Here is a 12,415-nt window from a genome sequence, read left to right as displayed (position 1 = left end):
CTTAGTCTCGGCGCGACTCCGCGAGTTATCCGCCGGCGCGCAATATAATACCGTGATTAGAGCAAATGCGCGAGTATGAATCGGACGAGCGCATCGAGACGTGCCTTCCCTCGTCATCCGGCGCATTTACAGTTCGAGAAACGACGGCTGTTTCATTTCCTCTGCATCTCGTTCCATTTCCGACACATCTAACCTGGGAAAGCTTATGCTATCGATCCGGTTCGTTAACAGGTCAATCTTTCCGCTCAAGGCACTAATTGCCGAACCTTCTAATTTAATACCCTAGAGATATTGGCGAGGGTGCGATCTTAGGGCGCATCAATGCCCTCGAAGAACACATCTCCCGTCGATACATTGAAACTAATTTGAACGCAACCCAGGCGATGGACGCGGCCGAGCTAAGCCAGTAAATCAGCGGTTCTATTACCGCGAATGCGATCGCCGCGGTACAGAGTGGAAGAGGGAGACAGAGAAAGGGGGGGAGAGAGGGAGAGAGGGGGGAGAGAGAGAGAGTGTAAATAATTGAGCCGCGGTATCCGCCGCAATCCAATAACGCGTACGCGAACTCCGCTACGAGAGAGTGCCTCACGATATCGCAGCCACCGACGAGGAGAGAAACGGTTAAGGTATCGGCATCTCGGATTCGCCCCAAACCGCCGTTACCAAAACACCGTTAATCATTCAGCGGAACGCGAATTCGCTCTTCGTAGCGGGAAACATTGATCTTTCGCCCCTTACTGCAAATAGTATAACGCACTAATTTTTTCTTACGTTAAAACGCCTAATGAGATACGCCCATGATTATTTCTAGTTTTTATTAGCATTGAAGCAAGATATAAAACGTAAGATAATGTAAAATGTGAGACAACATTGATTGCGTATTAGACGCAGGGCGGAGCGTGAGCGCTTTTAATCTTTAATTATCTGTTCCCCAGCGGACGTGGCGATATACCCAGCCGATAGGCTGATACTTTTTTTTTTTTTTTTAATTTGGTTTCCGCTCGATAAATACGATCGTTAACGATTCGCCGATTTGTTTCCTTCGAGCCTCGTTCGTTTACGAGGGATTGTTAACACGACCATCTCGACGAGTCCTTCCGCCAACTAAGTCGGTGATCATCTTAAGAGGGCATTATTCTGGTTTGATCTTGCGTGAGATACGCGTCGTTAATGGGCGCCCCGCAGTTATCCCTCCGTGATTTTTTGATGAAGACTACGACGCATACATCAGATTCGAGGAGTGTGGTTTTATAGCTCGCGACGACCGTGTTAAGAAAGATGATAGCTAGTTTTTATTGTAAATCTTTTTCGTTTGCTATTTTATCGGAGCTCTCGAATGTCTATGATACTAAAAAAAAAAATTTCTGAATACACTCTTTATTCCTTTTCTAACCTCAATAAAATACTGTTCTTAGGATTTCAAATATTTAAAATGTAAAATTATCTGAAAGAGCAACAATGTGTAAAAGACTTCTTTTCTCTTTTCTTTCGTTTCATCTTTACTTCTTCCTTTAATTTTAAAGGAAATTTCCTAAATATTTAATCTCAACATTTTATTGCAATTATAATATCGATGGAGTGTATGTCTCTGTAAACTCTGTATAATAGATATTTTTCTTTATCGGAGAATACTGTTTTAGAGAGGATTAGCTTAGTCTGAGATTTACCAGTCCAAACTGATAATAACTAAAGTTATCGAATAGTTATAGTATACATCGCTACGATCTACGATCATGTCCCTGAGGTAGCGAAACCTGATCACTTCTCGAAATACGGCGCATTTATTGGTAACGAACTAAGTCAAACAAGCTCAAGTTTCCGACCAATATTAATTATATATATACGTATATATATGTATATATATATATTCATGCTTCTGCATCTAGCATTACATCTAAACCGATATAATACTTGCAGTATCATCTGTTGGGATAAATGCTGTTGTGTCAAGGAAGTAATGCAAATTTTGGAGATATTTCTTCGGTTTAACACTAGAACCACCGATGGTATCCCGCTAGAACTTCCAAAAATCTAAATTAATAATTTCTTTGTTTCCGTTTAGTGAAAAGTTATTATGGTATTGTTTGTACTGTTAGAATTACTTTTATTATATTCATGTATCTTCTGTATTGTATATCCAGTATATCTAATATAAAAAAGAAAAAAAATTAAAACAATTGGTGGAGGCAAAATGACACTATTCATCACGACGATTCTAATTTTAAGTTATGTACGTTTCGATAAAAAGAACTTTCTAATCATGCAATTCTATATAACAATTTTAATCGCCTAATTAATTCTCTGACGAATCAAATAAGCACTTTACAAGCGTCTATTAGTCGAAAAAAGAAAAATTGTTCCATCAAAATTTCCATTAATTTCCGCTTTGAAATATAACCTCTTGATAAAGATTTCCAATTTTCGTTAGCAACTTCTGGACGATAATAATCGTGAATATTCAGTGGTTAGCGAAACTTGCAGTAACTCTAAAAGTATTTTGCGAGTGCGTGCAAGCGAACTTGCCATCACGACAAGGTGTTTCGCAAGACGTAAGCTAAAGTTCGACGGTGTACTCAGGGCATAGTCGGCAGCCGGCAGTCAACCTGTTAATCACTTTAATCTGCGAAGTGTTTTAGCAGCTTGACGGAATATGCTTGAAGGAACACTTCCCGAACTTCTCGACCGAGTAGCAAGTACAAACGGACGATACGTTGTAAATGCTACGCACGTTGCGGATTCACGTAAAGATAAAGGGGCTAATTGCATCACGGTAAGAAGAACTTTTAGTACAAGTCTAGGAAAGTCATCTGTGAATTATAGTTTTAATATTCATGGAGAGAATTAGATATCAGCTGTCTGTTTAAATATTTGTTTAATTTGGCACTATCCAGACAGTGCTATAATAATTATATTATCAAAGGAAGGTAGTTTAATAAAGTTATTAATAGATTATTATCAAAATGAATCCATTATCACTAGTTACTAAAACTGTCATTATTTTTTTAATATTAATAGGATGTCGTGACTTCGCGAATTTAGCGTACATCTGAAGTACAAGAAAAAGAAAAATATTTTTACTTTTGGCTACTACAATTATTCATGTCAGCCTACAAGTGCTACGTTGTAGAAGGCGACGGTAGTCAATGGTAGCAGTGGTCCATTCACGGACTAGGTATCCTCTTTGAGGTCAATGATGCCGCGCCAAGCCGCGACCTGCCTCAAGAGTCGCCAAACCAGTCCACGAGAGAAGATCTGAACAGGTTACCTAATTTACACACGCCAGGCCGCCGCTCGGTTCTCGCATGCCACGTAAAGCTGCCCTCGTACCGGATGTCCCGTTCGACAAACAGCTAAGTATAGCTTAAAGATTAATAAATTAGCAGAAGTTCGACATGGCGTCGTATTTTCTAGCGATCGAAGTAACGTTTTAAATAGACCGAAGACTCTCTCAAATCAAGTTGATGTCACGGAAGATCGTTGCGAAGTATTTTATAAAAAGCGACGTGTCTCGTGCTGCGAGCTGAGCCGAAATTTTCGAGCGAGGATCAACTCCGCGAAGATCCCCGCGACGATAAATAACCGACTTTGCGGTGCAACAAACCCGTGCAGCTGCACGCCGAAATAGTTGGCTCGTAAATCGGTATTACCGCGAATCTCCAGTCCGCAACGGCGGGATATTTACAACATAAAAATCTGCCCGCGAGTAATTGGCCGACTGGAAGTCGAAATTCAAGAGCCCGACCCGGTTTGCGTGCCCATAGTAACCGGAGTTATTCGTAGATCGAAATACCGTGCCCGACCGACTTTGCGAATGTATAAACGCAGCGTGCCTCGCGGAAATGCAGCGATATAAATCGACGGAAAGAGAGTTCCCTTCTAAACGTATATTTGAGAAAGGTAGCACACATTTCAGTGTAACATCGCGAGATATACGAACGTACCTTTTTTCTTATAACACTCGTATATATACGCTTTACATTGCAATATATGTACGTTATGACTGCTGGAAACATATTCACAATCTGATACAAATTTCGTAGTAAATAAATTTTAATCCACTTCACGCTGTAATGTAAGTTTAATAACATTTAATAATACTATTTATTAATTAATAAAAATATATATAAACAATGACAAATATATACTTTTACAAAAACCTGACTTTTGCACTTTCGTGCTAGGCACTATTTTAAGCTTAATGAACGAAGCGCACGTCAGCTATATATACGCATCTCAGAGCCTTGTCCCAGAATCTAAATGAATCTCACGACTGAACGCCATTATTTCATTACTTATCGTTGCAGATCGGGATAATCGCGGTAATTAAGTAACAGGCAACGACGATGATCTTCCGGCGAGGCGAACGCGATAGTAATGGTCGGCTCCTCACACGATATTAACAGTAACAAACTCGGCACCGCTTTCTCGTTCACTCGCTCGCTCGCCCGTGTAACGTTGCATCGGCGATGACGGTAATAATCGCGACAAAAGCGGCAACGGCGATGATTACCGCGCGCCACGGCAATAACGATTTCTAATAAGAATATAATCGCGCGTGCGCAAGCAGTTACAAGCGTCGGAATGATAATGGCGCGTAATTGCTCCGTGTCCCGTAGAACCCGACCCGGCCATGTATGGGCCACTGTAATGAGTATGATTGTGAGGGTCGTCGCGAGGTGCAAGAAGTAATTTGCACGAGCCTGTCTGGCTGCCGTCAGGGTCTCGGCATCGCGCTAACTTTGCACGACGTGCGAAACATTCAGGATACGCCCATCCTTTCGGATAAGATAATTAATACGAGGTAACGAATCGAGAAATCGGCAAAATGAACGTTTGAATTGTCCAGAAGAAAAGAACGATTTTGCTAAAGTACTTAAAAATATATAGATCTGAATATAATAAAAATAATTTTCTTGGACCATTAAAATAATTGCATGGGGAAACTTGAGCATAATGAGTAATACTGTAAAAAGTTTTGATATTCTACCAACCAACTTGAGCGTTCTACATAATTATTCTGGTGATCCAACAAAATCATTTCTAGATCTGAATCTAGAGCTTTTAAATTTTTAGATCTATATTTATACACTGAGAAAAATTTCGAACGCTTTATCCGTTCAAAAAGTAACAAACGAATATTTCCGATTGATTTTGATCGGATTTATCAGACTATCCGATCAAATTTATCGGATAGTCTTATAAATCCGATAAATTTGATCGGATAGTCTTATAAATCCGATCAAAATCAATCGGAAATATCCGTTTGTTATTTTTTGAACGGACATTTTTCTCAGTGTACACGAAGAAAATTTTATATTTAAAATTACTATAATGTGGTAGTAGCTGCGGTCTTCATGGAAATTATAAGTTTAAATGCTATAGTTATTTTTTTTAAAACAATAACATAACGTAATTTTTACACTTTTTCATAGTAAAAATTTTTTATTACAAAATCAAATATACCTAGCAAATTTTGTTTGCGTACCATACTAAAAATTAACTGTTTTCATGTTAGAATATGGCTTAACAAAATAATTACTTTATTTATGTGATAAAAATTAGCATTACCATAGTAAAAGTTAAGTCGGAATCATGTTGTGAGAGTCCATAAAAAATACAAGACATAGTAAAGTGTAATTTAAAATTGTATTAAAACTTAATATAAAATTTTCTCCGTGTAGGTGTTAGCGATCGAGTAAAATTATTCTCTAAATCAAGATGAAGTATGAGAGTATCGAGTTCGCTTATCCGAAAATTAAATTCATACCGACCATGAAACGGTTCGGGTACGATTGATGCTCAGCGGAATCACACATGTTCCCCATCGTTGAAGCGAAAGGGATTCCGCGCGTTCCGGAACGCATATACGAAGATAATTCTCGTCGAGAGGTCCCGTGGCATAACGGTGATGACGGCAGCGAAGAGACCTACCACCCTGAATATGTACATCGGAATCGCGTAATGTCCGGTCGTCGCGATAATTGCGGCGTTCTCAGTGAAATTGGTTTTAAGCGTTTGCACACGCGTAATTCCTAAATTGCCGCGTTTATAAGCGGCAGCTCTCACCGAATTCGATGTGCATTGAGCGATTACGCAGCCACCGTGATAGCGATGGCCGACGGCGGTAGCGGCGTAGTAACGTCGCGTCATTGCAGCCTGGCGTTGCACGCTTTGATTCCTCTTTTTTTTTCTTCCTCTTTCTCCTAACATAATAACCTCGTGATACGCAATGCTCGATCACAATCGTTTATTAATGATATGTCTGCGGTTTAATTCAACGTATCTTTCTTCGAGCAACGAGATAAGCTATACAGGATGCATTATGAAGTACAACGATTAAAAGGGATGGATGATTTGACATTAAATTTTCTATGATAAAAAAATCGAAGACAATCTAGTCGAGCAATTATTTAACACTAATGAATTGTGAATGTGCAGCATATCCTTTATAATTTATAATTAGAAAAAGATAATTTGTATGACGATTATTTATTAATTAAAATTTATATTATTCTATTTATTTTAAATATTCAGACTATTTATAGAATTCATAAATAAATAAATATAACAATTGTCGTTTTATATATTCATTATAATAATGTCACTCATAATATTCGTATTATATAAATTATGGTTCTCGAGCTACACATAGTTAAAGACTGAAAAGCTTAAAGACTTACGCTCACTTGATTCTCTCCTTCTATTAAATAAACCTTCCATTAATTGAACTTTAATCTAAATTATAATCTAGAATGGAATTTTCGATTCTACGAGAAGATCGTCTTTAAATTCATCGGGAAATGCGTTTCCGCTGTTGATTGCCGCAATTTACTATACACCCTGTACGTGAGGTTCACTTGCGGGAATTACGACGAGCGCCTTTTAGAAGAGGCAGTAGAAGCACCTGTAATTTATCCAGAATTTAATAGCCCGCTTCGTTTTTTTTTCTTTGAAATAAAGTGAAATGTTTTCAGGTAAAGTCAGCGATACGCCAAATCATTCGTCATTTACTGCTTTAGTGCTTCTCTAAATTATTGATAAATTACTACTTACCGCACGTACACGTGATCAAGACTAGCAATTTAACAGCCAGAAGCAAGTATTATGCTTACGCGAGAAATAGCTATGCACATATCATAAACATTTACGTTATTACTTATAATTTTTTTACAAATTAAATATAATTTTCTGCGTCTGTGTGACAAAATTAAGTTTAAAAATAAGTTCAGTATCACATTTATATCTCAAACTAAACTTTCGTAATCAAGAAAATGAGCGCTATAACAAAATACAAATTAAACCGAGATATTTTTCCTCTGCTTTATAAAATAAAAAGCAAGAAAGAAAAATCAAAGGAATGTACCATACTGAAAAAAAATATAGTAAATTTTAATAAATATTTAGTTGAATACTGCCAACTAAATATTTATTAAATATAAAGATATATTTATTTGATACAAGAAATGTTTATTTGATTTAAAAATAATTTTTTTTACTAAACAAATATTTATTTACTGTAAGTAAATATTTAGTTGGCAGTATTGAGAGAACTAAATATTTATTAAAATTGACTATATATTTTTTCAGTGTAGCAATGCGAGTGTCAATCGCGAGTTTGTTATAGAGAACACAATACGCATCTGCATATATGCGTGCAAACGGTATAACTAATCAGCGACCGTCGTAAGTATAATAGGGCTCCTCGTAAATAATGAATAGCGTAAACCGTAGCGAAATGATTTATCGCGTCCAGCGCGAGCCGACAATGGCTTCCTTTTGGACGGCGGCAGACCAGCCAACCAGCCAGCCAACCAACCAACCAGCCAACCATCCAGCTATCCAGCTAGCCGTTTGTACCTCTCTCTGTCGGTGTGCGCTTTCTCTCCCTCTTTCACCCTCTTCCTGCTACCTCGACCGCCGCCGCCGCCGCCGTGCCCGTGTGTCGTGCAATAAATCTGTCCAGATGGTGCGGTATACAGCCGTTGGCGGTGGTGGTACCGCGCGCGCCCCGGGACTGTGAAACTCGTCGGCGTTGACCGATGGTCAAGGTGCCTCTATCGTCCAGACCCGGGGTACGTTAAGGCGAATTTACGTGATTCACCCTGGATGATATCGTCGTGCAAGTTTCTTGCTTCGGAAAATTCGGATAAGAGAGGATAAACGTGTACAGATAGGATTTCCGCGGATCTTCAGTGAATGTATCATTACTAGTATCTGTTCTTGGCTTCTTTTTTTTAAAAGATAAAGTATGACAAGTTTAAACGTAGGTGATTAAAATAATATTATTTTATTTCGGAATTTTTGTTAAATTGTTACTTCTAACAGTAACAATTTAAAGGTGATACACTGGAAAAATGGTGTGGTTGGATTAAACAGTAATTATAGTGGAAAATGAACGAATCTTATGAACGAATTTTATGTCTATTACTCTGTTAACATGTAATATTTTTCATATAGCTTTGCAATAAACTAAATTAAACTAAATTAAATATGAGCTTAATGTATACATATCTTTGTCATCATTTTCTGAGGCTATCAAAGACGAAAAGAGTGAATCTCCTGATATTTTACTTCTGAAATAGATATTTCGTTTCAAACGCGTTTTACGAAGTGGTTAATTTGATGGCAAAACGAGCGTAGTTACAATCTCATACAGGCATAAATGCAACTCGGTGTTAAGCTTTAAGTAACGACCCAAGTAACGGGGAAGTTCAATATCGCGACACGAGGGAAGGCAGGCGCCGCGTGGCCTTTAGTGCGTGAATTTATTACGCTGTTGGACGTAAATTGTAATTTGTTTTACGTCGCATTCGCGCGCTCGTCATATTTTGACTCGCCATGTGCGATTGTCACAGCGGCGCATTACTCACTATCAGCCGTATGTTTTCCCATACATTATCTTCGGGCTCGCCCGTTACCTTCCCAATGCAACGTGCGTGTGCGCGTTGTGAACATTATATATTGATTCAGCGCGCCGCGGCTCGCGCATTTTAACAAATGTACGATGGCACGAAACGACGTTGATGAGTCCGTTAATGAAAATCTTATCATGCATTATAACGTGAACGCGAAGAAGATTAAGTGCGTTCGGAGCTACGATTGATGCTTCTGTGGATTACGAGGAAACGGTACTTTGTATTATAGTGTAATTATAAACAAAATAATTTATCATGTAAAACTTCCAACGTAGAAAAAGAAACGAAATTTTCTTTTATCCAATAAATGAGTTCACTAATAAAAATAAAGAATTTATCTTTCATTTATTTTATTCGCAATGTGAAAAAAAGTTTTCAAATATGATGAAGCAACTTGAATAAGAACGAAGCGGATGAGTACTTACATGTTGGTCTTGTCCTATTGGGCCTCGTCAATGGAATCCATGGTCTTTGGGGCGGATGATTGGCCGTAACTGCAAAACAAGAAAGACGTAATTTAGTAGCTGTACAAAAGTAGCTAAATAAATTTAAAGCTATTGAAGTAAATGTCCAAGTTCATGTAAATTTATCACGCTCTAATTGTTTAATTTATGTTGAAAGTTCGTATCGATTATTCCAGACTTTGTCAACAATGTTCTTCCGAAGATGCAACTTCTGGGTTGCTCCTCGTTTCTTCAGATAAAGCGACGTTTTACGATCCTAACTATAACCTAATTGGACGGCGAAGCAAGGATGATCGCGGTTATATAATCGCTAAATTGACAGGACAAGGAAGAAAGTTGCGCGAGTCGCAGGTTCGTTAAAGTTCATTACATCCCGGTTCATTACGTCTAATGGCGCTCACGCTTACGGGAAGCGCGTGGTCCGATAATTAAATCGTCCAACCGAATGTCACTTGCATGAGCCTCCGTGGCTATTAACAGAATACGAAGTCAAGAAATACGCGTGCACGTGAAACGCAAGGAAAGAAAACGCGCCACGTCGCATCGCCTGCACATGACAGCGAGTTTATACCGTGTGTCCTCATGGCCTCGTCTGGCCACTTATCCTCGAGAACTAATGGAAGATATTCTCGTGAGATTCACCAAATTTATATCAAATGTCATACGTTCCAACAGGAAAAACATCGTCACAAAAAATAGTCGAATATGACTATTATTACATCAATATAACATTTTAATATCGGATGTCGAGATTTTTTTCGAATTGTATTAACATCGTTCCCCTTGATCAATTTTTAACAACTAGTCGATGTTTACACGATACTCACCGCAAATGAGAAAAGGATACATGATTCTGCGGTCATCCGACCGTGCGATCTGTTTTAACCTTTAGCGGTTAGCGTAAGTATCGAAAGTTGTGCAAGAAATGCTCTACAAAGTTACCACGAGCGGAACTTCGTGTTATTTTCATCCTCGGTAACTGTTGTTGCCTTCGAACATATTTTTATGACTTGCTTTTTCGAAGCTTTCCTTTTCCCGACGCGACCCTTCACGCAGGACGTGTGTCAGGCTGAAGTTTAATAATAGGAAAATAGGTCGACGTTTATGTTCGGCATTCTCGAGATTCCCCCTTGAAATATCCTCCAAGTTTCAAGAATAATCTCGTTGTTTCTGGACTACAGGAGAGTTATTTACGGCATGGGAGAAGTTTTGCAATCTATTCGGTGGTCGCTGCGCGAAATCTTCCTGGGAGGCGAGAGATCTTTCGCCGATATTTCACCGAGGATCTGTTCGCAAATAACTCTTGGACATTCCTACTTTTTCCCCATTAAAATGGAATTATCTTTCAAGATATGCTTTCCCTTATCGTTAAGAAAATAACATTTAAATTATATGCGAAATACACTGCACATATCGGTGCAATAATATTCTGCATAAAGTAAAACGAAAAATTTTACGAGGAAACGAAGATAAGGAGAAAACAGAAATACAGCGATATATTATAATTACATACATGTAACATATGTTTCCCGTATGTCCTCTCATTAAGTTTCATTCACATTTACATTAATACGGGATCGTTATTTTTATCTCTATTTTCTGATCAATTAATGTATTGCTCTATTTTTATTTTTCTTATCTTTGTTTCCTCTTAAATTGTCACTTTTTCGTTTTACTATATGTATATACATCTATTTTCCTCTCATTAAATATATCTTATATATATATATATATATATATATTATCTATATATATGTATAGATAATGGTAATAACATGTTTTCCGAATATAGCAGAGCGTGAGCAATTTGCAGTCACTTTCCACTGATTATCGTCATTAAGTCGCCGTATTATCTCGTGTGCGCGCGCGCGGATGACCAACTCAATCGCACCGCATCGTCCATCGAGATTAATCCGACGCTTTTCGAAGCCCGTAACACGTCGCGTTACAATCATGTGTGCCAATCATAGCGTTGCTGCTGCGGGCATGTAGGGATTAATCGAATGGGAATAACGCGCGCGATGGCGTTGAATGCGCGCAAAAACGAGGAAACCAAAACGTTCTTGCAGGAGCTTTCCGCTGTCATAATCGAAACCCGGGGATTTCCGTACACGTTAAGTGTCAACGAGACGTTTCACCGGTAAGCCTCAATTACAACAGCGATTTTACTCAGATCTCAGCGTGGATATCTGCTGAAGTAATAGAGGAGAGAGAGAACCCGCGTTTAATCTGTGTTTCTCCAACATCTTCGTAATTCCATACGCGGCTATTTGCTCCTTGCTACTCGTTGTAACGACAAAAAAAAAAGAAATAAACAAGAGTGAAAAAGGAAATGGAGTCTACATTTTCCTTTAGAATCAATATCTCTGTACTTTAATGCGTCGGGAAAAAATACAACATCCAAATATGTACCTTTTCCTTCCGTTCCCACGTGGAATTTTTCGCTCGCACTTACCTCGTTTCAGGCAAGTTTGTCATTATTCGCGCAATATTTCACACTTGGTGATAAGAGCGCGCTCGAGGAGAAATTCGGAGATCATCGTATCGGTGTATCGATCGATCCCGATAAAATATCTGCCCTGCGGGGGCAGGGAAAAACGAAGACGAGACGAAGGTGATACTCCGAGAGTCGCCAGCGAAGATCCTCGGCGAGTCTTGGTCTATTCCGACGCGGAGGGACGCGGGATAGAGAAAGAGGAAGACGAGTGTGGCGGCAAGGGGAGACAGCAAGAGATAGTAGAATTGAAACTGAGAATTCTATTTCGCTCCCTCGGGAGCCGCAGGCGAGAAGATAGAGATAGTGCTCCTGGGAGCATCGGTGTGGGATAATATAGGCGACATGCGAGAAAGGCGAAGAGAGAGAGAAAGAGAGAGAGGGGGGGGGAAAGGATGAGAAAGAGAGCCGCGCTCGGCATGCAAAGGGGCGTATTTCACGTCGCGGTTGACGTCGCGGCGATTTATTCGACGTTGTATTTCTGGCTTCAATGAATTTAAATGCGTAGAGCTTAGGACGAGAGCGTCACAGTACCTAAGAGC

At 39.1% G+C, this 12,415-nt stretch overlaps 1 protein-coding gene across 2 annotated transcripts in view; it reads right to left on the bottom strand.

Moving 5' to 3' along the window:
* twin (CCR4-NOT transcription complex subunit 6-like twin) overlaps positions 1 to 12,415 on the bottom strand; it is a 520,423-nt gene that overhangs the window by 20,659 nt on the left and 487,349 nt on the right. For both annotated transcript variants that reach the window (XM_018506119.1, XM_018506118.1), the window contains exon 4: positions 9,341 to 9,409. In XM_018506119.1, coding sequence (XP_018361621.1) covers positions 9,341 to 9,409 — 69 coding nt within the window. The remainder of the gene's footprint in view (positions 1 to 9,340; positions 9,410 to 12,415) is intronic.

The sequence above is a fragment of the Trachymyrmex cornetzi genome, unplaced genomic scaffold, assembly GCF_001594075.2.
Source record: "Trachymyrmex cornetzi isolate Tcor2-1 unplaced genomic scaffold, Tcor1.1 scaffold223, whole genome shotgun sequence".
Taxonomy (NCBI): Eukaryota; Metazoa; Arthropoda; class Insecta; order Hymenoptera; family Formicidae; genus Trachymyrmex; species Trachymyrmex cornetzi.
The sequence above is the reverse complement of the archived record's forward strand: the minus strand, read 5'-3'. Positions and strand labels throughout refer to the sequence as shown.